Source organism: Brienomyrus brachyistius, chromosome 23, assembly GCF_023856365.1.
Source record: "Brienomyrus brachyistius isolate T26 chromosome 23, BBRACH_0.4, whole genome shotgun sequence".
NCBI classification, from domain to species: domain Eukaryota; kingdom Metazoa; phylum Chordata; class Actinopteri; order Osteoglossiformes; family Mormyridae; genus Brienomyrus; species Brienomyrus brachyistius.
In genome coordinates, this window is record NC_064555.1 from 1,167,984 (window position 1) to 1,193,393 (window position 25,410).

At 48.4% G+C, this 25,410-nt stretch overlaps 2 protein-coding genes across 5 annotated transcripts; both read right to left on the reverse strand.

Moving 5' to 3' along the window:
• On the reverse strand, nt 1–9,458 carry asns (asparagine synthetase). The gene is made up of 12 exons (XM_048993979.1): nt 9,058–9,458; nt 7,885–8,146; nt 7,192–7,429; nt 6,309–6,494; nt 6,004–6,105; nt 3,476–3,603; nt 3,264–3,390; nt 2,758–2,864; nt 2,520–2,620; nt 2,257–2,338; nt 1,781–1,936; nt 1–1,579 (listed from the first exon to the last, which is right to left on the reverse strand). The coding sequence occupies exons 2-12, from the start codon at nt 8,131–8,133 to the stop codon at nt 1,319–1,321; spliced, it is 1,737 nt and encodes a 578-aa protein (XP_048849936.1). The 5' UTR covers nt 8,134–8,146; nt 9,058–9,458; the 3' UTR covers nt 1–1,318.
• Nucleotides 9,459–10,756: 1,298 nt separating this feature from the next.
• anln (anillin, actin binding protein) lies at nt 10,757–25,385 on the reverse strand. Of its 4 annotated transcripts, XM_048993417.1 has the most exons (26): nt 25,211–25,385; nt 23,854–24,001; nt 22,820–23,149; nt 22,295–22,608; nt 21,820–22,198; nt 21,449–21,654; nt 21,249–21,332; nt 20,881–20,989; nt 20,368–20,457; nt 19,918–20,147; nt 19,567–19,715; nt 19,178–19,319; nt 18,874–19,009; nt 17,487–17,672; nt 17,236–17,356; nt 17,011–17,059; nt 16,277–16,330; nt 16,035–16,085; nt 15,770–15,805; nt 15,186–15,207; nt 14,984–15,096; nt 14,061–14,114; nt 13,466–13,552; nt 13,218–13,325; nt 12,697–12,869; nt 10,757–12,555 (listed from the first exon to the last, which is right to left on the reverse strand). In XM_048993417.1, exons 1-26 carry the CDS (start codon nt 25,226–25,228, stop codon nt 12,441–12,443), a joined length of 3,504 nt encoding a protein of 1,167 aa, XP_048849374.1. In that variant the 5' UTR covers nt 25,229–25,385; the 3' UTR covers nt 10,757–12,440. The 4 variants fall into 4 exon arrangements, with proteins under 4 accessions (XP_048849374.1, XP_048849375.1, XP_048849376.1 ...); XM_048993418.1 differs by lacking the exon at nt 16,035–16,085; XM_048993419.1 differs by lacking the exon at nt 14,061–14,114.
• Between the last annotated feature and the right edge of the window lie 25 nt (nt 25,386–25,410).

Here is a 25,410-nt window from a genome sequence, read left to right on the forward strand (position 1 = left end):
TGAATACGACGGCAAGTCACAGACTGGAATATTATCCAGTTGCTGCTCACATTTATTGAATCTTCAAAATATAGGATCTTTCAGTGTGCAGTTTGACCACAGATATAAATCAAAATCCAGCATGATTTGCATTTTATGCATTTTGATACATGCCTGCTTATCTCCAAGTGGACAGCGACAAGCATTCACCTGCCCTGTGTGTCTCTGGACTGTGGGAGGACACTGTAGTACCAGCGGAAAATCCACACAGACAGACAGACGAGCACCGTCCTGCCGACATGCATGCTGACTGTGAAAGGAAGCAAGCAAAACATAGCAGCCAGACAGGAACATAAGTAGATCATCAATGTCTGTCACGGATGACGGAGAACGGGACAGGAAAGCAAGTAACGATCTTAAGCACGACCAAAATTCTGTCCCAAGCAATATGATAGTGGGACAGATGTACTGTTTCAGGGGGGTGTTTTTCAGGGGGATGTTACTATGAAAAACAGTGAAAATCTGCTGACTGCTACAGGGTGGTGGGGTGGGGGTTGGGTGTCATCAGAATTTATTTATTGGGGTGTTTGACAATTAGCCGCACCATCATTGGGCGGGGGGGGGGGTGTTAGCAAAGAGCCCAGACTGGACAGGTTACACGCTATGGGAGGCTGCATATAATGATATCGTCCCACGGCTGAGAAACACCTGCGTTAGGGCTGGTGGTCTCCCAGCTGGGGGAAAGCATAAGCAGCCAAAGCACTCTGCAACCAGTAAGACGGACCCGAATCTGAGGTTCCACGGGCAGACAGCAGGGGGCGAGGGGAGCGGCGCGGTCCGATTGAGACACACGCCACTGAGCACGTTCACGTCTCACTCAGAGATTTAAGGTGTGCAGAAAGGCGACCTTTGGAAAAATGGATCCATCAAGGTATTTCATGGTAATGAGAACTCATCACTCGTAAATATCACAACCAGATAAGCAACATGGCTTCTAATGGTCCTATATAAATACTTTGGTTACTGTATCCCATTTAATCTCAATCTCCCATCAGTACAGCAGTGCTCCGCTGCTTCTCCTGAATATACGTCATTCCACAGATTTTCATCCACACCGGATTAAGTGCATATTTACGAAATTCCATTGTACGCTAAACACACATTAGTTATTTTATTTTCCGGTAAGTTTTTTATAATTCTGTCTACGCCAGCATTTTTAATGTAAACAAATTAAAATCTATACTTTTCATTCACCTAAAGGAGATTTTTTTTTCTATCCTTATTGACTAAATCTTTAGCTTGTTATCAGTAGAAGGCAGAACAGGATTTAAGCTGCTCATTAGCAGAACCCAACACTCTTTGGCTGGTCGTCCGCGTTAAGCTTGTCAGCTTTGGTCGCCTTGTCTGGCTTGTATATGGACAGGGTCCTGGCGGAGGGGTCTGTGGCCTTGATCCACCGGGGCATCCAGTAGTGGGACAGCCACTCTGCCCGACCTGGGAAATGCTTCTCAAACACCTGCCGGTAATAGAAGGCCTCTTTCGTGCGGGGGGGGTTATAGGGAAATGTTTTGGTGGCATTTTCCAGCTGCATATCATTCACCTTCAGGAGGAAATGGACAAACAGAAAAACGTCGACACATTTACGGTAAATAACATGCGAAAAAGGTAAAGAGAATTTTCCGCCTGCTAACAAATTCAGGTGAATTCCAGCTTTCGCAGTCTGTCGAATGTCAAGGCAGGAGTACTGGAGCCCTCTAGTGGCTGGTAGCAGCCATTGCCATTTTGGCACGTGTGTGGTTACCTCAGATTCAAGGTGGTCCTGCAGGCTGGAGTACCACGACTTCTTCATGGACGTCATACCATCGCTAAAGGCCTCTTTGCGCCTCCAGAGGATGTCGTCCGGAATCAGGTTAAGGCCCTTGAAGGCATCTCTCAGCAGGTGCTTTTCCACCCCATCCTGGAGGAACGACCCGCACAACATCTCAGCTACGTCCCGATCTTCTGAATCTTTAAATCCGTTCCATAATTATTAATGCTACAAACAAAATTCCTGAAGGTTTTCAGAAAGCTAACTGTCAGATGTCTGAAAGCTTATCATTCTTGGATTAAGGAAACCTTACTTTATTTAGAAATGGATCTTTTAGAAAAATATGATCTGTTTGAAATGTCACTTCATACCCATGCAAGACTGTGGGAGAAATTAAGACATACAATTTCACAACCAAACACTCAATAATAATTAAAAAAATTAATCAATTGAAAAGAGGGTAAACTCACCTTGGGGACCCTCATCTCAGGGGGCAGGGACAGGTAATACGCTGTGAATCTGTGGTCCAAGAAAGGCACCCTAAGCTCTAACCTGTAGGGCGGCGACAGAGAGGGACAATGCTGAAATGAGGGCAGGTCAAACCCTATGACAGAAGCACTAGATTCTGTTCAAAATTCAGGAAAGAAATTGTTTAAAATTAACCAGCTCCAGGATAGTTTCTTAAGTACAGTTAGCTTGAGGCTAACACTGAGTGACGCTACGAGAAGCTCACCCATGTGCAGCTGTGGTGCGGTCAGCTCGCAGTACGTCAAACAGGTACAGCTCCTTTAGCAGGCGAACGCTGTCCTCTGCCGCAGCGTCTGGAGATGGTGCCTGGAGTGGGCATGATACAGGGGCCAATCAGGTTGCACCGTCAAGAATGATCCAATCAAATTCGAACACTACTGGGGAGTGGGCTGGGCCAATGCTAGAGAAATTCAAACCTGTTAAACTCCATTTCGGTGGCTTACCTTGTGGAAGTAGATGTACCCTTGCGTGAGCTCATCGGATCCCTCGCCAGAAAAGATAACAACACTGTCCGTCTTTGCTCTGATGTGCTCCGACACCAGGTACATCCCTGCAGAGGGGAAAACATTCCATAAAACAAAAGCCAGATATTTACCAGAAACGAACAAATACATGCGCATACTTTTACTTTCATCTGGGCAAGAAAGAAATCCAGGCCCTGTAAAATGAAACAGAAAACCACAGAGCCAGATCTTACAAACTACCTGGAACATAAAGAAATAAAACGCCTGGTAAATTAATTCCCCAGGAACCTGAACCATGTTATATCTGTTTATTTCCTCCAAAGCCAGATTAAGAAGATTTACTGTTATTGTTATTTCCACAGCAATGAAACTTTAAGGTGCATCCACACTAACATCACATCAAAATAGACAAATTAGTAACAAACAGTGATACCAAGGAGCTCCTACAGTACAACAGAGAACGACGCGAGGTGTGAAGGTCTCACCAACAGACGCCCGGATGGTGGTGATATCATACGTCTCCAGGTGGTAGATGACTTTGTCCACAGCCTTGATGCCCTCTTCTGGCGTGAAGTTCACCTCGTGGTGTTCGCTGCCGATGTGTGCTGCCACCTAGTGGGAAAATAAAAAAAAAATAAGTGTTCAAAGTATTTTGCTGCCATTGGCTACAGCTGAAACACAAGAGGTCAAAGGTCACCTTGCGTGCAGCCAGGATGTCGGGGCTGTCTTCAGCACCGATGGAAAAGGTTTGAATCTTGTACTTGATATCCTCCTCTTTGGCCAGTTTCATCAGCGTGGCGGCCACCAGACTGGAGTCTAGGCCACCTGGATGGGTGACAGCCAGCGGTAAAGATGTCCGAGCGTGAGGGGGAAAGCCTCACGTCATCCAGCCTCGCGTCATCCAGCCTCGCGTCATCCCGCCTCGCGTCATCCCGCCTCGCGTCACCCAGCCTCGCGTCACCCAGCCTCGCGTCATCCAGCCTCGCGTCATCCAGCCTCGCGTCATCCAGCCTCGCGTCATCCCGCCTCGCGTCACCCAGCCTCGCGTCATCCCGCCTCGCGTCATCCCGCCTCGCGTCATCCCGCCTCGCGCCACCCAGCCTCGCGCCATCCAGCCTCGCGTCATCCAGCCTCGCGTCATCCAGCCTCGCGTCATCCAGCCTCGCGTCACCCAGCCTCGCGTCACCCAGCCTCGCGTCATCCCGCCTCGCGTCATCCCGCCTCGCGTCATCCAGCCTCGCGTCACCCAGCCTCGCGTCATCCAGCCTCGCGTCATCCCGCCTCGCGTCACCCAGCCTCGCGTCATCCCGCCTCGCGTCATCCCGCCTCGCGCCACCCAGCCTCGCGCCATCCAGCCTCGCGTCATCCAGCCTCGCGTCATCCCGCCTCGCGTCACCCCGCCTCGCGTCATCCAGTCTCGCGTCACCCAGCCTCGCGTCACCCAGCCTCGCGTCACCCAGCCTCGCGTCACCCAGCCTCGCGTCACCCAGCCTCGCGTCATCCAGCCTCGCGTCATCCAGCCTCGCGCCATCCCGCCTCGCGCCATCCCGCCTCGCGCCATCCCGCCTCGCGTCATCCCGCCTCGCGTCATCCAGCCTCGCGTCATCCCGCCTCGCGTCATCCAGCCTCGCGTCATCCCGCCTCGCGTCACCCAGCCTCGCGTCACCCAGCCTCGCGTCACCCAGCCTCGCGTCACCCAGCCTCGCGTCATCCAGCCTCGCGCCATCCCGCCTCGCGTCATCCAGCCTCGCGTCATCCCGCCTCGCGTCATCCAGCCTCGCGTCATCCAGCCTCGCGTCATCCCGCCTCGCGTCATCCAGCCTCGCGTCATCCAGCCTCGCGCCATCCCGCCTCGCGTCATTCAGCCTCGCGTCATCCCGCCTCGCGTCATCCCGCCTCGCGTCACCCAGCCTCGCGTCACCCAGCCTCGCGTCATCCAGCCTCGCGTCACCCAGCCTCGCGTCATCCAGCCTCGCGCCATCCCGCCTCGCGTCATCCAGCCTCGCGTCATCCCGCCTCGCGTCATCCAGCCTCGCGTCATCCAGCCTCGCGTCATCCCGCCTCGCGTCATCCAGCCTCGCGTCATCCAGCCTCGCGCCATCCCGCCTCGCGTCATTCAGCCTCGCGTCATCCCGCCTCGCGTCATTCAGCCTCGCGTCATCCAGCCTCGCGCCATCCCGCCTCGCGTCATTCAGCCTCGCGTCATCCCGCCTCGCGTCATCCAGCCTCGCGTCATCCAGCCTCGCGCCATCCCGCCTCGCGTCATCCCGCCTCGCGTCATCCCGCCTCGCGTCATTCAGCCTCGCGTCATCCCGCCTCGCGTCATCCCGCCTCGCGTCACCCAGCCTCGCGTCATCCAGCCTCGCGTCATCCAGCCTCGCATTATCCCGCCTCGCGTCATTCAGCCTCGCGTCATCCCGCCTCGCGTCATCCCGCCTCGCGTCACCCAGCCTCGCGTCATCCAGCCTCGCGTCATCCAGCCTCGCGTCATCCAGCCTCGCGTCATCCAGCCTCGCGTCATCCCGCCTCGCGTCATCCAGCCTCGCGTCATCCAGCCTCGCGTCATCCAGCCTCGCGTCATCCAGCCTCGCGTCCCTCAGCCTCGCGTCCCTCAGCCTCGCGTCCCTCAGCCTCGCGTCATCCAGCCTCGCGTCCCTCAGCCTCGCGTCATCCCGCCTCGCGCCATCCAGCCTCGCGTCATCCAGCCTCGCGTCATCCCGCCTCGCGTCATCCAGCCTCGCGTCATCCAGCCTCGCGTCATCCAGCCTCGCGTCCCTCAGCCTCGCGTCATCCAGCCTCGCGTCATCCAGCCTCGCGTCCCTCAGCCTCGCGTCATCCCGCCTCGCGTCATCCAGCCTCGCGTCCCTCAGCCTCGCGTCATCCAGCCTCGTGTCATCCAGCCTCGCGTCATCCAGCCTCGCGTCACCCAGCCTCGCGTCATCCAGCCTCGCGTCATCCCACCTCGCGTCATCCAGCACGGTTTACTGCTGAAACTACTGCAGTGAAAACACAGACTCACTAGCCCTGAATCCTCACTACTGCAACTTGAAGTACAGTAATAAACAAAAACGAAAAATATAAGCACGACAAATTATACAGCTATTACAACATATATAACCACTGCCAAGTGTCTATCCAGAAAGTTCTCTCTGAAGTCTGTGACATGAGTAACTGCTGGGCATTTGCTTTCTCTGGATGTCAATTAGCAAAGACCTAAATTCTTACCTGACAAGAGACACCCGATCCTCCGATGGGACATGAGGCGTTTCCGCACTGCGTTCTCAAAGAGGATCCTGATGTTTCCTTTCACTGTCTCAAGGTCGTAACCTGAGAGGGATATCAGTCTCCCTTCAGCTTGTGACATTAACCCTCACCTGACAGATAACTCTAAAATTCAGATTCAAAACACTCAAAGCTTCTAGCTACTTCTACCAGATGAATGGACACAGTGAGAGTTTGCTGATCAGCTGCTGTACTAAAGGCCATGAGTCCCTCATTGCTGCTGCAGACACCAGAGAAAAACCCGATACCTGAGGCCAGAGTCCCCACGCTGTCAAAGATGACGTGTTTGGGCTCGCTGGTGCAGGTGTGGAAGCGATCCAGATGAACGGACTCCACCTTCCCATTCATCTTCAAGTTGAACACCTCAAAGTGTCCCGGTGGGAAAGGCGTGATTGGAGGGTCCGTGTCCATGGTGTGGTTGAGTGTGGTTAGACCTGGGTGCAAAATGAAGGCAATGCCAACTGTAACTGTAGGAATATCAGGCGTGTGATTCTCCAAATACACGGTTTGGTTTATACCTCCATTTTTTTTGGGTGGGTGGGGGTTGGGGGGGGGTGGTGAATAAGAAGAAACAGGTTCTGGATTTTATTAATTACCAGAAGAAAACTGAAGTGCGATCACTCAGTCATAATTGGACCAAAAGAGTCACATGACATATGCAATTGGAAGACAATAAAATAGGTGTAATGTATAAAATTTACAAAATAAACGGCTTGCTCCAACTTTAAATAGAATAATAATTTTGTGATTTACATGTGTTGCAGTGTTACTTGTGATTGTGTTATATGTGTTAGTGTTACTTGTTGCGATTGTGTTACATTTGTTACAGTGTTACTTATGAAATGGAAAATGAGTTTTGCAACATTAGTAACACAATCAGTACACGGTACACCTGCAGTAGCGGGGGGGGGGGGGGGGGGGGGGGGGGGGGTGGATTTGAGATCGCGAACGTTTGTATCGCGGTTTTGGTCTTGGTTTCATAGCACTAAGGAATATATACATATCCTAACCCCCACCCCAATTTTTCTCAGTCATTAAAACGATCCACCAGCACCAGGATTTAAAACTAGTGTTTAAATTATGTGACTTGATGTAATCTGAAAGCAGCACGGAAGAAAATGTTATCTTCACCTTTGGCCTCCGAGCACACAGCCAGAAAGCCGTTATCTGTGATCAGTTTGAACATGGGCCGCACGCCATACGTGTCCCTCCCCAGGAACACTTTGCGGTTGGCGACATCCAGGAGGATGAAGGCGAACACCCCGTCGAGCAGGGAGGCCATCTTCTCAATCCCAAACCGGTCATACAGGTGAAGCAAGATCTCTCCGTCTACCTTGGTCTCGTGATTAAACTCGAATCGGTTTTTCAGCTGCAACGGTGGCAAAGAATCTTCAGTTGCAGCGGGACCATAATGCAGTTGGGCACACGTCATTCAGGTAACCAATGATGGCAATACAACAATTCAGGTAAATGAATGAATGAAAGAATGCAATATTTTGCTACATGTCACATTCTGTACAATTATGAGAATCTCAAAATATTGTTTAGGTAAAATAATTTCACTTAACTATTCACTTACTTACTTGAATAATTATGGGAAATGGCACCCAAGTCAATCCCAATCTTGGAGGACCAGTGTTCTATAAACGGTTCTCATCCCAGGGCAATTTGGTACCTGGTTTGAGATTTTTAATCTCGCTAAGTGGCTCATAACTGTTTAAAGGAAACAGTTAAGCTCAGACACTGCCAGCCACAACAATCGACGCTCTTCACCCATTCCGCAGACTATTCTGGTAAAGTTCAAACGCCCAAAAGGACACCTACCGTCTGGTGGTTGTAGATCTCGCCGTTGTAGCAGAGCCACAGGTAAGGAAGCTTGCGGACCCTCAGGGGCTGCATTCCGCACAGCTGGTCTACAATAGCCAATCGGTGGAAGCCAAAGCAGCAGCAGGTGAAGCCATCGACGTTCTCGAAGCGGAAGGCGTCCGGCCCACGGTGCGCTATCCTCATGGCGTTGGAGAACTGGATGGCCAGGCACTCGTCGCTGCCGAACAGGGCCCATATCCCACACATGCTGCAGCTGGATCTGTGTACGGAAGCAGGCTTTACGGACAGGAACAGTTTATTTCCCACTAACACCACCATAGCTGTATAATTAAACACAGTTATATATAAGTCATACTATTATAATTAGTCAACATCCAGGTGTTATAAAAGGTCTAGTGCGTAACTGAATACAATTTATGAGGTGTGTGTGTGTGTGTGTGTGGGGGGGGGGGGTGTTCTTGAACCTATTCCAGGCAGTACAGGGAGTTAGGGTACCCCCTGAATAGGATACCGATCCAACGCAAGCCACACAAAAACACAAATTACAGGCAATTTAAATACACTACTTAACCTCATTGCATGACTGTGCGAGGTAAGTGTGCAGCACCCACAGGAAATGCGCAGATCTACTCTGCCAGAAGACCTTGTATTTTCATTAAGATTTTGTACATTTATACGAAAACTCGCTAAATATTATTAATCATATGTTATATGACTTGATACCATTCATTCATATTACGATTCAGCTGCAGGATCTGCAAAGATTATTCCCCAGCAGGTGCCTATGGAAATGTTTGATCGTGCAGCGAGGACTCGCCGGTACCAACACGTACAGAAACGTGCTTCATTTCGGGGGAAAGATAAGGAAGTGCTTCAGCCATTCACTTACCAGCAGAGCACACGCTTACTAGTTATCAAATTTACTAATCATAATTTTTCATAAACACACTAAAGGTTTGGTTTTCTATTTGTTCCGCAATGAACTAAAGTGTGCTTTTATATCGATCTGACCGCTAAATAATATGACCCATGAGTCAAACCAAGGAATCAATGACTATGTTGACCGATGACGCTAGCTAAGCCGTAAAAATCACATGTAACAATCATAACACGCGTCTGTTAGAAAATCAGCAAGAAGGCGTCATTTACGAGCGAAGAAGAAAACGTTACCAGATAAAACGGAAATTAAATATTCCTCCAGACGGCTTTCTGCGTAAAAAGGAAGGTCCCACGCTTGCATACTGTATAAAACCGGATCGTGTAATACCGCACGGAAGACAAGAAAACCCGGCACAGATCGGTGACTGTGCACGTTCAGGTCAGCGCCGGGCGGAGGGGAGAATCGCGGAGCCTCTCCGTGTTTCCCAAACGCGGCATTCGCAACAGCGTGCTCGGTTGCATCATTTAATTTTATCCGTTTATCAGCTTGATACAGCATTACATTGGAGCAGTGGAATGACGAACTGAAGATCTTGTTTAGTTTTGCTATAGATAAAACATCATATCGCTGCACTTGGTTCGGGGCATCCGGAACTTCTGGGCTGCATTGGAGTCAAGGAACGCTGCCTTGCATGCTAGACAGATATGGTCACATGACAAAACAGCCTGTAATGGCCAAAGCAATGGCTGCCTCTGCTTGTTTTACGGTGCCTGTGCTTTTTTTTCGATTAGGTAGCCTGATTGTATGGATGATTGTATATTCAGCATGTTTCTGGGTAGCTGCCTGCATTTTGATGTCGGAGAGCTTGGCATAAAAATCTGTTTTACAGTAGACAGTAAGATCTGATGTCATAGGGTTTCAGATAACCTTTGAATTCTGGTAGTAATTGCCGTCGTAATCTGGTATTTTTAGTTGTAAGTTTTAGGGTCTGTCATTGTTTTAATGTGTTTATATCACAAATGTGTTTTATTTGTTTATGTTTGTCTAAAAGACCAAATAAAGTTTGATTTCAACGTGTGTAATTTTCTTTCAATGAGTGTTACTATAATAAAGCTGGGTTTAGCATTTATATAATAGAAGACCTAACCCTTCCCCAGGGATTGCGCCCTCTGGGAGGCGGGGCCGAGCGTAGCAGCAGGGAGCTCAGTTTGCTTCCACATTGACGACAATGTTGTACAGAAAGTAGCTAAGGTTTATCAGAAATGTCGCTAGATTTGTCGCTAGGTGCTTTTTGGAAAAAAAAAAAGTTGCTAAAGGGGTCTGAAAAGTCAAAAATCGCTAAATTGGCAACGCAATGAGAAGCAGTAGGAACTTACGAAATAGTCATATTAACGTTGGCACATAGCTAGATATAATCAGCTTAACCACAAACATTTTTTCTTTCACATTTCCTTTACCAAAATCTAAGAAACCGAGCATAAACCCTCAGAAAAAAACTGATAAAATGTGCACCCTTGTAATTGTACCTTTTAAGGTACACAAACGGACTCCGAAGAACAACCCAAAGGTACAAACAGCATTCATGTACCATCAATGGCACGGAAATGTTCCTACATTTCGGTACCTTAACAGGTACAATTACCTACAGCAAAGGGTACAACTGTCAGACTATTGAGTACAAGCCCATGACAAGCAAAGGTACAGATTTGTACCATTTTCTGAGTGTAGTGTATACCTATTTTCCGGTGGTCTGTTTTTAATAGGTGCAGCTGGCACGCTAATAAAGAAAATCAATCTATGCATTGTAGGAACACATGAAATGAAGCAAACCATGCATTGTTTTATTAATAGCACTGACAACAGACCATCGAAAAATTGCATTTATCATAGATACTTAGTATTTATTTTCTTGGCTGCTGCAGGAAACCTATAGGTTTTAATAAGAGGTAGTTTACAATCCTTTTATAAATCACCAATACATCACAATAATAGGGATAAAACAGTTTATTGCAATACGTTTTGTACTTTATTTTAAATTAGTTACACACATCTGATACTATCGTGTTCATGATAATCCATACTAGCTTGGATCATCCCCAGCATTGTATTGATTTCATATGATTATTTTATACTCATGTGGAAGTTCTCAAATAAATACGTACAATCAAATTATACATCATCATCAGATCTTTAACATCCGGAGAGACCTATTTAACGGCAATACGCATCATATTCTTCGGCTTGGCAAGGAAGGGTTTTCGCTTTTCACCAAACACATTAATGAAATATGAAAAGCTATGGGATTATACAGCCCATAATTCCTTTGACATAACTGAGTTTCACCGAGGTATTACAATACACTGCAAGTCTCCCTGAAAGTTTTCTTGAAAAAAAAAATTAAACTGGGAAATTACTGTTGATCCTCGCAGTGAAGGGCATAGTTAAGAAGTATGCATATAAACCCATTTAAGAGATGCCAGTTCAATTCACCAATACAAGAAAGAAATCAAACCAGTAACCATAAGAACCACAAATAGTTAAAACGGGCATTTATTGGAGTTTTATTTTAGAAAATATTGCTGAAGTGTGAAGTGTTCATTTAATCTGTAACTTTGGCATGTCGTCATAGTCCAAACACTACAGCAAACTGCATTCCGTACTCAAAATGGACGATAGGGAAAACCAGAAAATATATATATATATATATAAAAAAACCAATAAACCAAACCACACTTTCCTTACTTGCCAAATGGTTCTTATGTTAAGCAAATTACATTAATGGCAAAGGCTATATGTAAACAAGGGGTTAGAATAATACGACAAAGGCGTGTACACATGCATATATATACGTATGCAAGGTGTGGCAGACTTCCCACTAAAGATCATGCCACATTAAGAAGAGTGCCACTGAACACAAGCGCAGCGGGGACTGCCATCTGCATTGTACTCCCAGATGCCTCGACATGTGACCATGAGGCAGACAAACGTTTAGAAACACATACATAATACAAACAACAATAAAGGCGACTTATCAGCAAACTTAAATGCTTCCGTTTCACCACCACAACAGGTTTTTCCGCAAACAATAACAGCAGCCTTCTAAACTGCCTAACCGGGAAACTGTAACTTCTCCAAAAAGGTTCTCACGCGGCTTTAACTTAAAATTCAGTGTCATTAACACTAGCCTGTCCTATCCACACACAGTGAAAGATATTTGTGTAAATGACACACAAGCTAAGTATGCATGGAGTGTAGGAATGGACCTGCATCAGCGAGAATGGTTAGAACCTAGTGAAGTAAAACAATAAAACACAAACCTCTTGATAAAAACATATGAACTCTCTCTCTTGGAATATGTAATAAAAAAGAGTTTAGCAGGTCTAAAACATTAGGTAATCCAAGGGCACAGCCATGCAAGCAGCATATGAACTGAGACATCCTGTTAAAGAGCCAAAATGAATAGCTTCCTAAAATATTTCCCTGGATCCTTAAATATATTGGATCCTTAATCTCTCTCTCTAAAAGAAATAGCACATACAAGCATTCCCTAAATACTATATTGCACATAAATGTTTTTAAAAAAACGTCATTTTAAAGTTAAGTCAGGAAGACAAAATCAGGGGGACATGTGGGTATGGATGTCATTTGCCCTCCCAAACACCAGGTGGCAGACTTAAAGAGGCCTGTAGCAGGAGTCAGGCTGCCACATGCGGAGGTCCACCAGAATCTGGTTCAATTTTTGCATCCAGAGATTGCGCTCCTCCTTGGTGTCTGCACTCAGCCAGTTCCTGCACAGGGGCAGAATTACATTACCACTTGCCTTTAAAAGTATATAAGGCTGTCTGAAGGGTCAGATCCAAACCTTATCTTAATGCAGAAACCTCCTTTTCACAGACGTTATCTACGAGACAGTGAAGCGGGGAGCTTACTTGGTGACACACATGGTGTTCTTGCACCGGCTGACCAGCGTCTCTTTGTCGTCTTCCCTCTGGGGCCTAACGGTGACGAGTTCAAAGGTGTTTGGCCGGGCACAGAACTCCCGGTTTGCTGGTTCCACTTTACGGCTCGTGCAGTTTGCCAGGTTGACCCGACCCATGGGGCTCTGTAAAGACCGGCACCGAGATGGGTTCTCGTTAGTGCTTCAGACAAAAATACTAAAAATCAGAAAAAAGTCAGTTATCAGTTACTGCAGAGGCAGAAAGAAATAAGGCAGTAGCCTAGTCTTGTGTGGAATTAAGGATACCACATACAGTAAAATCCCATTATAGCGGACTTGCTTATAATGGAATATCGTCTATAATGGACTAGGTCTGCTGGTCCCGGCCGTGCCATGAATTAAGTTTATGACATTGAATGAAATGTGTGACCATGATGTCCCAGTCAGTTAAAGTGTGTTCACTCCCCCTAGACCCCAGAGGGTTAAGTGTTCAGGTACGGGAGGATGACCAACCTTGCGCTTCTCATCGTCTGGGTAGGTCCAGTACGAGATGCAGTACCCTGAGAGAACGCACCACCTCCTGTGCCAGGCCCCAAAGCCACTGACATCTTCGAACATCGTCTGCACAGCAGCACACCCACCACCCAGTTAGCGACATGCATTCCACAGTAGTAAAACAAATTTGCAAAATGGACTGAACTACATTTCTGCCTCAAGCCGAGACGCTGGCAGCCCCAACAGCGAGTTTGTTTCAAACTTACCAGGAAACCCCTCTCCTCCACCTGTGAGCCAACCTCACACTGCAGCTTCAAGTAGACGTGTCCCTCTAGTGGACACAGGAAGGGGACCTGCAGGAGGAACGCAGCACCTTAAGACAGACACTCGACGGAGGGAAGATTGGCACATGCCACAGCCAAACAGGAGGGGATTAAGGCATGGAGTTAATCTCACAAGCAAAGAGAGCAAATTACATAAACACAACATAAATGCAACTCAAGATTGACAGCTATAAACATCAAATAAAACATTAACCTTCAGCCACACGGAACGACAAAACATAGCCAGGTACAGTAACTCTGATACTTCCACAAGTCGGCTAAACAGCATTCCTCCGTTTCTTTTATTGCTGAAGTGACTGATGCCACTAAGCTACAAAGGTGAGGATAATGTCCTTCAGACACGAACCGTTCAACAAGACTTATGGGCCGACAGTTATGTCAACAGACAAGATTAGGGAGCACAGGGCATTCAGCTGCAAAGGCAAACAGCCACCACAGATAAAAAGATTACAGCAGCAAATAAGATGCACTGAACAGAAAGGGAAGTTAGTACTGCCTCAGAAACAACGGTTGCAACCTTGTGTTGAAACATGTCACCAAGAAACTCTATCTCACTTTCTTCATGACTGATCTAAGAGACAGAGAAGAGAGAAACAGAAGAGTGCGTGAGAGCAAGTGTGAGCGTGGCGACGAAGCACTGAGTGCAGCCAGACAGCGCCACCAAGTGGCAGACAGTCGCAGAGCGCCGGCGACTCGCACACTTAAGGCTGGTTCCTACTTCTCCACATGGTTATGACGCGTTTGACACTGTGTGCCTCCGCGGACAAACTCCAAATTTGAATCCGCACTGCAGTGGACACACTGCACATGATTCGCTAGCGTCCACTTTAAATACCAACATGGATGCTTTTGAGGGGAGTTGAGAAATCATACGGACTGTTTACAAGGTAATAAAACTATTACACACATATAAATGCGTGTGTATGTGTCGGCTCGTCTCAAATCGAAAATGTCACGCCAGCCAGCTGACCGAAGTTGGCAACAGTGAACTGGCAACTATGAATTTGCAAAACGTAGAGTAACGAACACAAACCTCACTGCTGTGGTACGTGTGCAGGGAACATCAGAATGATAATAAAAATAATATAAACACAACAGATTGTGCTCGTGTGTAAAGTATGCGGCTTATCCGGAGAACTGCGACTGCTTCCGTGTGCACATATGCAGGGTGGACACGCGACTGCCCCGCTTGTGTGGCGAAGTAGGGACCAGCCATTAAAGGGCAACATAAAGGTGTAATCACCCTTTAAGGTTATTACAGTCCCAATACCCATCGGCAACCCCCCCCCTCAAAATATCCATCCTCTTTTGGCATCAGAGCCAAACTCCGCAGGAAACCCTAACCGCTTATTCCACGTACTTCTGTTCTCTGAAAGCAAATGCCCATGAATTTATTCTCTTTATGTAAAACATCAAAACCGAGAAAACAGTGTCTCTTACCTTCTCCAGGGGAAATTTGTTCTTCCCAATGGATGCCAGTGTGAGTTTGTGGGAGCCCACAAGGACAAAGCTGCTGGTGCGGACAGCGTTGGGGCCGCCTGGGCTGGCCATCACTGCGAGCACAGATTCAGGCGCCTTCAGTACAGCTCTGCAGTAAAACATGAGGAGGCGGCATCTCGTGGCAGAAAACCTAAACCCTTACCTGGAGTGTGAAGATTGCTTTTCTGAAAAGGAGGGGAAAAAAGGTAGGTTAGCCAAACATGCAATCAGCTCGGGTTAGAATAATTACTACAACGTAAAAGTAGCCCAACCAATCTCTTCCAGAAGTGAAAAACCATAAAATTCACAAAAACTAATTTATTCCTGCTGACACTAAACAAAGCTCATTTGGCACAGTTTGAATATTATGACATTTACCACCTCAACAAGGCAAGGCGAGTTCATTTACATAGCACAGTTCAGACACAAGGCAATTCAAAGTGCTTTACCGGAAGAGCATTTCAAAATAAGAATTAAAAATCACACTTAAGACCAAAAAAAGACAATAAAATTGCACAAAACCCTAAAAGCCAAGCCATTAACCGAAAAGAAGTGATAGACTCTGCCACCTGAAGAGTAGCTGTGAGCAGGATTATGAAGGACACTATCAAAATATGTAAAAAATTAGATAATTACAAGCCCAATCTCAACTCTGTTGTGTCCCTTGTGATGAGACAATTTCATTTGCATAACATGTGACGCTGACATTAATATCACATGCCGTGCGTGTCAGTCAGAAGTACTTACAGTTATGGTGGTCAGGAGACGCTTAGGAGTTATGGCCTAAAAGACAAAAGCAGGGATCTCAGCTCATCCAGAGAGTGAAACCTGCCAAATGACTCCAGCATCCTCCAGGGACCTCGTGGGAATGCAGGGCTCTCTGGCGAGGGCATTTACAGGCTCCCTCCCCAGCCCAGGGTGACCGTACCAACACAGTCCCAACCACAAGGTGAACACACCCGTGAGCGAGCTCTTAGGCTCCATGCATGGTGCCGATCTTAGACCAGGATACCTGTACCGAAAAGCACGATTCCTGGACCTCATGGACGTGCCGCCACAGAATCTGAACAACAGCATTATCTTAAATTTCCAGGTCTTCCCACAGTTTCCTTTTTTTTTTTTTTTTTTTTAAACACTTACTAGCATTAATCACCATGAAGCAATTTCACGTTTTCACCCCCAGTACAAAGCCATGCCCGACTAACCCAATACCATTTATATTACTTTGCCTGCAGAGGTGCTTATGGGAAATACCTTTGACTTGCTTGGCTTCTTCTTCTTCTCAGAACACAGTTCACGCCTTTGCACCTGCAAGGCGCAATTGTAATTATCAGCCCCCAGGACCGAATGCAGTAATCCAGCTCACACCTTCACACATTTAAGAAACGCAAAGTGGTAACTCCTCTTGAACATGTATTTCTAAGCACGTCAATGAAAGGCCCATGGGAACCTGACATCGCACTTAAGATGCAGACCACGGACCTGCATTGCCCATGTTATCTGTACTCCAGGACCATAATCTTACGGCAGGGCTGTCAGGTCTATAGTTTCCTCCGTAAATAAAAGCTGAGAATCTTTCTTCTTAAAAGTGAGGTTTCAGAATGAACGTCCCTATATGCGGGCTGACTACAGGGCAGAAGCTGAGAGGCTACAGGGCAGAAGCTGAGAGGCTACAGGGCAGAAGCTGAGAGGCTTTCTCCCAGAGAACCTCACATTTTCCTGAAGCCCCTTCTAAAACAACTTGCTGCCTACAGGCCAATATCCATACAAACACGGCAGGTGTCCCAGTGCGAACAGTGATGTTTCGGATTGACGGGGCAGCACCAGGAGCCAGTCAAGAACAGTTCATTTCACAGAAACCCAAAACTCACCCTGAACTGCTCTATTTAATCATCCAGCTCTTTAGATATTAATATATACATAGAGAGTGACCGCTAAATGGCCACACTGACCGCTAAATGGCCAAAAGCTAATGTGTCCGTACTCACCAAACAGTAGACTTCCACGTCAATTTCAAAGTCATTAGTGACATTGGAACTGTAACAAAGACAAAATGATTATTTGGGGACATTCACTCGAACCCTCAACATGGATCTTACTAAATCCGCCAATACCATAAAGCATCACACAGTAAGGAGTGGATGTGATGCAGCACGGGCAGACCTGGGGGGCAGGCAGTCGTCCCCCGTAAGGGGGGAGGCGGAGATACTCACAGTGTGAATTTGGTAGAGAAGGTGAGGGCGTCCCCGCTCAGCGCGCTGCGGGTGCTGCCCAGAGGGGTCGCCACTGTGTTCTCCGCTCCCGCCCGGATCAGGATGAAGAAGAAGTAGCTCTCTGTGTGCGTTGGACGGAGAGGGAAACGGGGAGGAGACAGAGCAGCGTTCCTCAACAGGGAAAACAAGGAGACCCGGAATGGCACTGTACCTGGGCAAACAGTAAGGGCAAGTCCTGCAGAGTCGCCTACCTGGCTTGCTGACGGCGGAGCAGATGAAGTCGGCCTTCAGGGGGAGACGCAGCTCCATCAGCGTGACGGAGCCCTTGGAGGCGGAGATGGCGCCTTCCTCTGCTGCTCTGGAGGAGCCCGGGCCCTTCTTCGGGCCCTCCACCCTCAGCCGGTCCAGTTCGGCTTTCAGTGCCACTCTTCTCTCAGCTGAAGACGTACGTTTGCCGCAGTTATAACACGAGTGTGATGCTGATGCCAGTCACCACGTATAACTGGGGAACCTTTGCAACCTCAACCTTACAATTCAAGATGGCCGCCCTTCATCAACAGAAGAGAAAGCTGTAGTTATATACTGTTTATTAGCTCTCATGTACTTTTTGTGTCTCACTGAACCCGTCGTGCATACAGCACTGTGCAACCGCTATCTGTAGTTTTGTTGCTGCAGTGTTCCTAATGCCTTGTTATACCTGGTATCGCTAACAATGAACCAAAGTAGAACTGGGTTGTCTCTCTCAAGTAGGACATTTGTTCGCGTATTTGGATGACTTAGGGCGCGTTTCCACCGCACCAGGTACCGTTCTTTCATAAAGTACCAAAAGTGCGGTACTTCTTTTGTGTCGGTTTTCCACTGGTGTAAAAACTGGTCCCGGCGCCAAATGACATCATCAGTGCCCGCCCCTGACTGACGTCACAGAGCGCGGTGCGGTGTTTCTTTCCTGTAGTCCTGCTTAAGTTCTATTTCCAAGCGGCATTGTTCGCTGTTTCGTGTCTGCCCCATTACTTCCGAGCGGCATTGTTCGCTGTTTCGCGTCTGCCCCATTACTTCCGAGCGGCATTGTTCGCTGTTTCGCGTCTGCCCCATTACTTCCGAGCGGCCTGCTATTACAGCAAATACTTTTTTTTGGTTTCTACTATTTTTTTAATTTTGTTTCTCGCTGTTCGCTGTGCGTTTAAAACGATGCCGGTTGTATTTTGTTTTAGCGGCAGGCTATTTGCATAACCAAGACTTGCATAACCAAGCATAACCAAATATGTTTGCCAGTCCCAGCCCAAAGTACTGACGTACCAAAGAAGTATCCCAGCTGGTTCGGCACTTTTGGTACTGATACTCGACCAATGGAAAAGTGAAAGTACCGAAAGTACCGTACTTTGTGCGGCGGCCATTTAAAGTGGGGTACCGTAAATCTGACAAGTTATCCGGCTAAGTAAGAAATCCTGCTTTTTGAAGTCCCAGACATTGATAAATGACTTTTTTTCGACTAGCAACTGTACTGGAGTTAACTCGGGTGTGGTGTCATTCCCAACGCCGACCTCCGAGATAAACGGAACGCGGTATAAACCATTGTTCCCAGCGGTCCCTTAAACCTGTATCCACAGAGAGCGAGCACCCCTCTCTTCCTCCACTCACTGGCAATGAGCAGCAGCCTCTCGGCCTCAGCCTCCACCTGGGAGCCCTTCCCGTGCTCCTCGTCCGTGCAGCAGTTGAGCGCCTGGCTGGCCTGGTGGATCACTGTCTGCTGCAGGTTCATCTCATTGGTCAGGTCCTAAGAGTGGGCAGAAACATACGTTAAGGCCACGGGCGATTGGCTCATTAGCCCTGCTAAACCATCATGATAGATCAAAGGGCAGGTGATTCTCAATGTTGTTTAAATTATAAAAAATTGTTGCCGAGAGCCATTGATTGCTGGGTGTACTGCATGTCTTGTCCATACCTTGATCTTCTGCTTGACGCTGACATGGTTTATGGGCGTGGCCTCTGTTGCCTTCTGCTTCACATCCTCCTTGCGCACGATCACCTGCTTCACGTGTGGCCGGGCTGTCTCCTTGACCCTGGTGGACCTGTAGGCGTCGATGCTGAAACAGCAGAAGGCAGCCAAGTTCCAGTAACGCTGGTAGCGTGAGGTACTTGCAATAACGACATTTGACGTTTTCATTGATAAAACAGCCAGCAGCAAGAAAGATAAATAAAGTCCATGAAGCAGCATGTTAACAGTGAAGGTAACTGGAGAACCCTGGGGAGGGTCAGCAGGCAAAGCTAAAACCCAGCGAGCCAGAGAGAGGCCCCCGGAAGAAAGGCGGCAGGTGGCATCACGGCCCACACCTGTAGGGGAGGTTCTGCTCGTCTTCGGCAACGTCCAGGCTCTCAGAGGAGCGGGTACGGCGCACGCGGGCCCTCTGCAGCTTCTCAGCCCGGCGGGCGCTCTCGGGGGTCTTGCTCTTCTCTCGGAAAGAGCTTGCTGGGGTGGAGGTCTTCGGGAGGAAGATGACACGAACAGAAAACAGAATTTCAAATTTCACACAGTCATTCGTGTATTAGTAGGTTAAACCACTCTGAAGAACCATTGGCCGAATGAAGAAAAGTGCCTCTTTAGTGTAATACTCCATTTTCACGGTGAAAGTCCTTGTGTCTCCCAGTTACTCTTCAACCCCAAAACCCCCCCAAACCACCCACCAGCAGCTTCAGCTCAGGGCTTTTCACGACAGCAGCGACCGTCTCCGCCAGGGGGGCCAAGAGCGACATGGAGGAGATGTTCAGGGCATCTTCATCTCCTTCCTCATCTTCATCCTCCTCTTCATTCTCAGCGCCGTGATCCTCACTCTCCTCCAGGACGCCGTCGAAGAGCTTGTTGATGACCTCTGAACTGTTCCCCGCGTCTACGATCATGTCCACCTCCCGCGCCCCTGTGTCAGACAGGTCCTGTTACTGCTCGCCAAGCGTCACCGATTCTAAACACTCACTCTGCCATTCGACGAATAGCGACAATGAGGTCTAGCCCCAGTGTCTACAAATGTCATGGTCAAACATTCATTATTACGCACGTACACTTTAATAGTGTTGTAAATTTCCACCACAGATATAAACAAAAACAGCCGCTGAAGGAGGTTATACCACGTTACTTACCCACGGAGGCCTCTTGGTTGTCCTCAGACATCTTAGAGCAAATTCCTGCCGTCTTTAGCGGGCTCGAAGCAGCCGGCTCATTAAGCGACTCTTAAAGAAAAATACGTATATATTAGCGCCGCAGAAGAATGTTTGTAACTTTGTCTGATAAAGGAGCAGATCGACACAGGGGCTGATGGAGTGGCTCTGCGCACAGAGGGAGTGCTGTGTTGCCTGGTGCAGCTGAGACACGGCCCTCGATGCCCCCTCTGAATGCCCCTTTCAGCAGCACAATGCAGGGTCAGTCAGACAGGCTGGGCCACATTGAGCGCTTGGCATAAACACAAAGCCCAGGGTCAGGAAAGCCTGTCCTCCCCGAAGCAATATGGACACAGTCGGTTTGCACTCAAAGAAGCCCTGAACTCCAGCAACACCACCAAACCTCTCAGGGTCAGGACCTACCCATCCCATTATAATACCCCAGAGTGACAGGATAGCTCTACTAGGGAATTCCTAGATGAAAACCCAATATACCTGAAGAGCAGAACTTTGTTGCAGTGTTCAGTGTCTCCACAGGGGGCGCTGTTGGCGTATCCTTAGGCTCTGTTGGCATAACACTGCTCTCTGTTGGCCGAGTTGACTGCTGTTGAAGTGGAACATGTTTAACATTGTCTTCAGATTGGAGGTTTATCAAATGGTTGGCAAACATGCAGGAGGGCAAACAGAACAACCTATTGCATTTAGGTACAATGGGCAGTACGGTTCAACATTCGCTGCCATTTCCTCCACTGTATTGGAACCACATACCGGGTCACACGGACGTTGGCGTTACTGCCTTCTCATGGGTCTGCTTAAGGCATCACCACGGGGCCAAGCGAAAAAAGACGTTTCTGAAAGCCAACCTTGGCGCTGGTCACTCCGCTCGCCTTCTGCACGTTCTCTCTCTGGAAGCGATTTCGCAGCTGCGCTAGTTCACTCTCTCGCTCCTGTGAAGAAACGGCGGTAATGATCAGCAGGTTGCGAGGCTGACGCAGAAGGTCCTTTGACATTTTTATGGGTTTGGGGGGGTGGGGGAGCTGTAAGATTTATGGCGGTGCCGTACCAGCCTCTGCTTCTGGGCGAGGTCGGCCGTAGCAGTGACCACAGGAGTGGTCTTCAGCTTCTCCTGCATCAGGCGGGTCCTGGGGGTCGCCGCCTGCCCCGGCAATGGGGTCTTCTGACCTGCGGCAGTCGAAGGAGAGTTCTGGGCAGAACGCTCCTGGCAGCGCTCCCCAAAACGCTCCAGGAAGGACTTGACCCCCGGTCCACCTAAAACAGGGCACAACCTAATGAGCAACAGCAGCTACAAGACAGATGACCAAGCCAGTGATGGCTGTCAGAGGATTTTTAATTGATTAGTTTTTTAATTAACATGAGAACCTGTGATTGGGTTTCAGATGTCACCGGATTGGGTCACATGATCAAACCGCTTACTCTGTGCTCCAGATGGGGTCTTTGCCTGCAAGGGCGTGGTCTCCCTGAGCGGGATGGCGGACGACGCTGCCACTAAGGGCTTGGCGAGCAGATCGGGTTTCTTAGGGCTGGACTGGACGTCTCTCCCCGAGCCGAGGTCTCTGGCAGGCATCTGGTTCTTCTGGGGACTCTGAGGAGGAGGCTGTCGCAGTCCAGCAGCAGCAGCCGGAGCGCCTATCTTGCGAGGGCTGGAGAGGTGGGCGGCCCTGGGGCCAGCGGACAGGGCCGCGGAGGGAGCAGCGGGACCCGGCTGCGGAGCGGGCCTGAGGTTTGAACACTGAGCCTTCTGGGGACTCGGCTGAGCCGCTACCTTCACTTTAGCTGGTGAACAGGCTGACTGCTGTAAGAAAACATTTAAAAAAAGAATCTTCAACTAGGCGCTACATAAGTGCTCAACATGAACACATCAAAGGAAGGTGCCCATTGTACAGCCCACCTGTTGCCCAGTGATAATGGGCTTGTTTGCAGCCGCCTGGCCGGGATGCAGGCGGTGTACCGCGGGCCCGGTCTGGGCGGCGACGCCAGCAGCTCCGTGGAGCGAGGCGGGTAAACAGGCGGTACCAGGCTTTGCTTGTGCATTGTCTCTCTGCGCCCCCAGGTCGTCCTCCCAGGAGCCAATGCTGGCTGCGAGGTTGGCCAGCCGGCCCCTCCGCCCCAGTGGCGTGTCGGAGGACGTCGGGGTGGGGGCAGGGGCCACTTCCTGTCTCTGAGTCTCAGGGGGGGGTGCAGGGGTGCTGTCTGGGATCACATCTGCAGATGTTTAAGATGAAACACAGGACGATCACTAAACATCGTCGTGCCAAAGAACTTTATTGAAAACAGCACAGCCCTCTGTGAAGAAAAAGATGCTCTGACATTAACCGTTGCTCAAACTTGAGCATATACAGGGTATTTATGCAGAACTGCCTATGGGAGATCATAAAAAAAGAAACTACTTTTTTATGAATAAAGATGAAAATACCATCAGTGTCCCAGTACTGCCTCTGCTCAGCCAGTTTCTGAAGGCGGGACCTCATAGCCGAGGGCCCAGCAGGAGTGCTGTGGGGGTGGGCACCCCTAACCAGCCCCTGGGCAGCGGTCAGCTGGCCCGCATCCCCATTCCTCTCCAGAGAGGGGACAGAACGGATGGCGGAGGGCCCGGGTGGGGGCTTCCGATCTGTGGGCGGATCCTGAGGGGCAGGGGCCCCCAAAGAGACCGCCGCCGGCTCCACGTTCTCCACCTCAGCCTTGGACAGTTCAGTGTCGCCGGAACACCTGCGTTTGGAGGGAGAGGGCTTGGAGGAGGGAGGGGCTGGAAGAGACAGAGGGGAGAATTCCACAATCAGAAGAATTAGGCCACACCTACCAAGCCTCCCACTTCATTAGCCAGTCAGAAAATCTAGTGAGAATGAACATAAGAGCAACCTGAAAAGAGACTTAAAAGAAAACTAGACATTATTTTTTTACAAATCAACTACACTACGTATTATAAAAATTACACAAATACAATATGTAAGTTGCATTTTATGCTATTGGCTGTAACCCGATAGATGTTCCTACGTGGAAAATGACAGCATTACAGCATCCTGTGTTGAGTGTATTCGGCACAGCAGGAAATTCCAGCAGGAAACTGATCGCACCCTCAATGTGCAATGGCAGTATTCACCACCAGAGGGCACCCTAGGTTTATTTTTACTGTATGAGGCACAAAAGCAATTGTAAATATTCTACTGTGTAATTAGGAAAAATAATACTGATAAATACAACATTATATTTTCAGAGATGGTAAATTAATCATTGGTGTCAAATACTATCACTTCCAAAAACTTTTTAAGGTCCTTAAAAGCAGATATAATTGTATGTATAAGTGTATGTGGTAGGGACCATCTGTTCAACTTGCCAGTGTAAACGGATGGAGAGCCTCACAGAGCAGCAACACCCTTAAGTATGACCCAATGAGTGTCAAACTTATGTTACTAAATGTCTAACAAATAAAGGGAACTGTAGGGTAATTACCATTCTCAGGGGCTGACTCGGTCACGGTGTTGCTCAGAGCCAGCGGCTCTCGTACACGTTTGCCCATGTGTCTGTTGGCCGCTGTGGGCCGCTCAGCCATCTTCTTCTGCAGATTCTCCCGACGGGCGCGTGTGCGCTCCAACAGTTTCTGACAGTCACACAATTTTCATCGTTACTTCTTAATTCTACAACAGACATAGCGCTGAAAGCTGAATGTGGGGGACAATGGAATCTAAACACTGATCCAAACAAAGCAACGCACATAGGCAAAATTTTAAACTTCAGAGGTATCTGAAAGCTTCCAAAAGGCACCCAGCCCAACACGCATGACTTTGAAAGGCCAACGGGCGCACAGATTTTAGTGCAAGATGTGACACGTTGCTGCCGTTCGGGAAAGAGCCCAAAACTCAGCCGAAGCGTGCGGATGTCATCCGAAAGGAATCTGCGGGTTATATGGCATGCGGTCGAACACACTGGAAGCCTGCTTGTTAGGAATGACACTTCCAGAGGCTTGCATTTATAAAAACCACGCAAGGCGGCTATAAAACAGCGGCACTGGAAATGTTTTACGCTATGTATAGTTAACCGCCTCTAAAAACCAGCCATCTGAAGCAACCCAAGTCAAGACAGATATTTAAAGTTTTCATTATTAGTTCTTGGTTACATTAAGTTAGTTTTCAACCGCCTTTGTCCAAAGCGATGTTTATAAACTAGTCTTCTGAACTACTGGACCATTGGTTTGCAGCCAGCACGCAGCTGGATCGATTCCGAGAAAAAAACCCTCAGAAAACTAGACAAAGCCATCTATTACCAACTAAAGGAATAGAAAGTGAATCATCCTGCAGAATATGGAAATGTTTGCGCTTCGCTGTCACATGTTGTCCGTTAGGGGTGGGTATTGGTCAGCAGTGTGCGAAGCGCATTTTGTGCTTGAACTAGCTATGCCTGCATTACACGGTGGGTGAACGGCTGCGTTTAAAGCTATTTCACGCCACGTAAAATGACTGCCTGGACAGAGCTGTCATCGTCAGCAATAAAGACACAACAATGAACATAAATGTCACAGAGCTCATTCATAACTGGGAGTAAAAACGCAGACGTGTGAACGCAGGCAGACAATATAAACTTCTCTCCATGTCAAAGTTAGGTGGACACTTACATAACAGAAGACAAAGCCAAAAAAGCCGCGGTGGTTAATAATGTTAGTTGACGTAAATAGAAACACTACAGCCACGTAAATATTCACAGCTCATGTGTTACTACGACGTATGCTTAGTTAGCAGCTTAGCTTCCTCTCCATAAGCCAGCAATGAGATCGAGTCGGCTGACAAAACCTGTATTAATTTTTCAATCTTACCTCAGTAAAGGGGTCCATTTCCTCCCTGTGGCAGTCGAAATATGCTTCTGACTGGAGAATCACCCGTATTTGCCGGGTAAGATATTTTTAAAACAAATTAACTAGAGTTGCACACAGAGGTGTCGCTTCACGTACAAGCCTCCTCACGACCTCGATACAAAGCAAACATCTGTTCAAATTTGAATTTCAGCGCTGCTCCC

Excerpts from the sequence above, each read along its gene's own strand:
- asns (XM_048993979.1), bottom strand. The coding sequence starts at position 8,133 with ATGTGTGGGATATGGGCCCTGTTCGGCAGCGACGAGTGCCTGGCCATC. Across the intron at positions 6,495-7,191 it reads TGTGTGCTCGGAGGCCAAAG|GTCTAACCACACTCAACCAC; the intron begins GTGAAGATAACA and ends TTTTGCACCCAG. Across the intron at positions 2,621-2,757 it reads GGTACATCTACTTCCACAAG|GCACCATCTCCAGACGCTGC; the intron begins GTAAGCCACCGA and ends TGCCCACTCCAG.
- anln (XM_048993417.1), bottom strand. Across the intron at positions 20,990-21,248 it reads GCGGAGTGACCAGCGCCAAG|CAGTCAACTCGGCCAACAGA; the intron begins GTTGGCTTTCAG and ends CCACTTCAACAG. Across the intron at positions 14,115-14,983 it reads ACAAATTTCCCCTGGAGAAG|ATCAGTCATGAAGAAAGTGA; the intron begins GTAAGAGACACT and ends TCTGTCTCTTAG.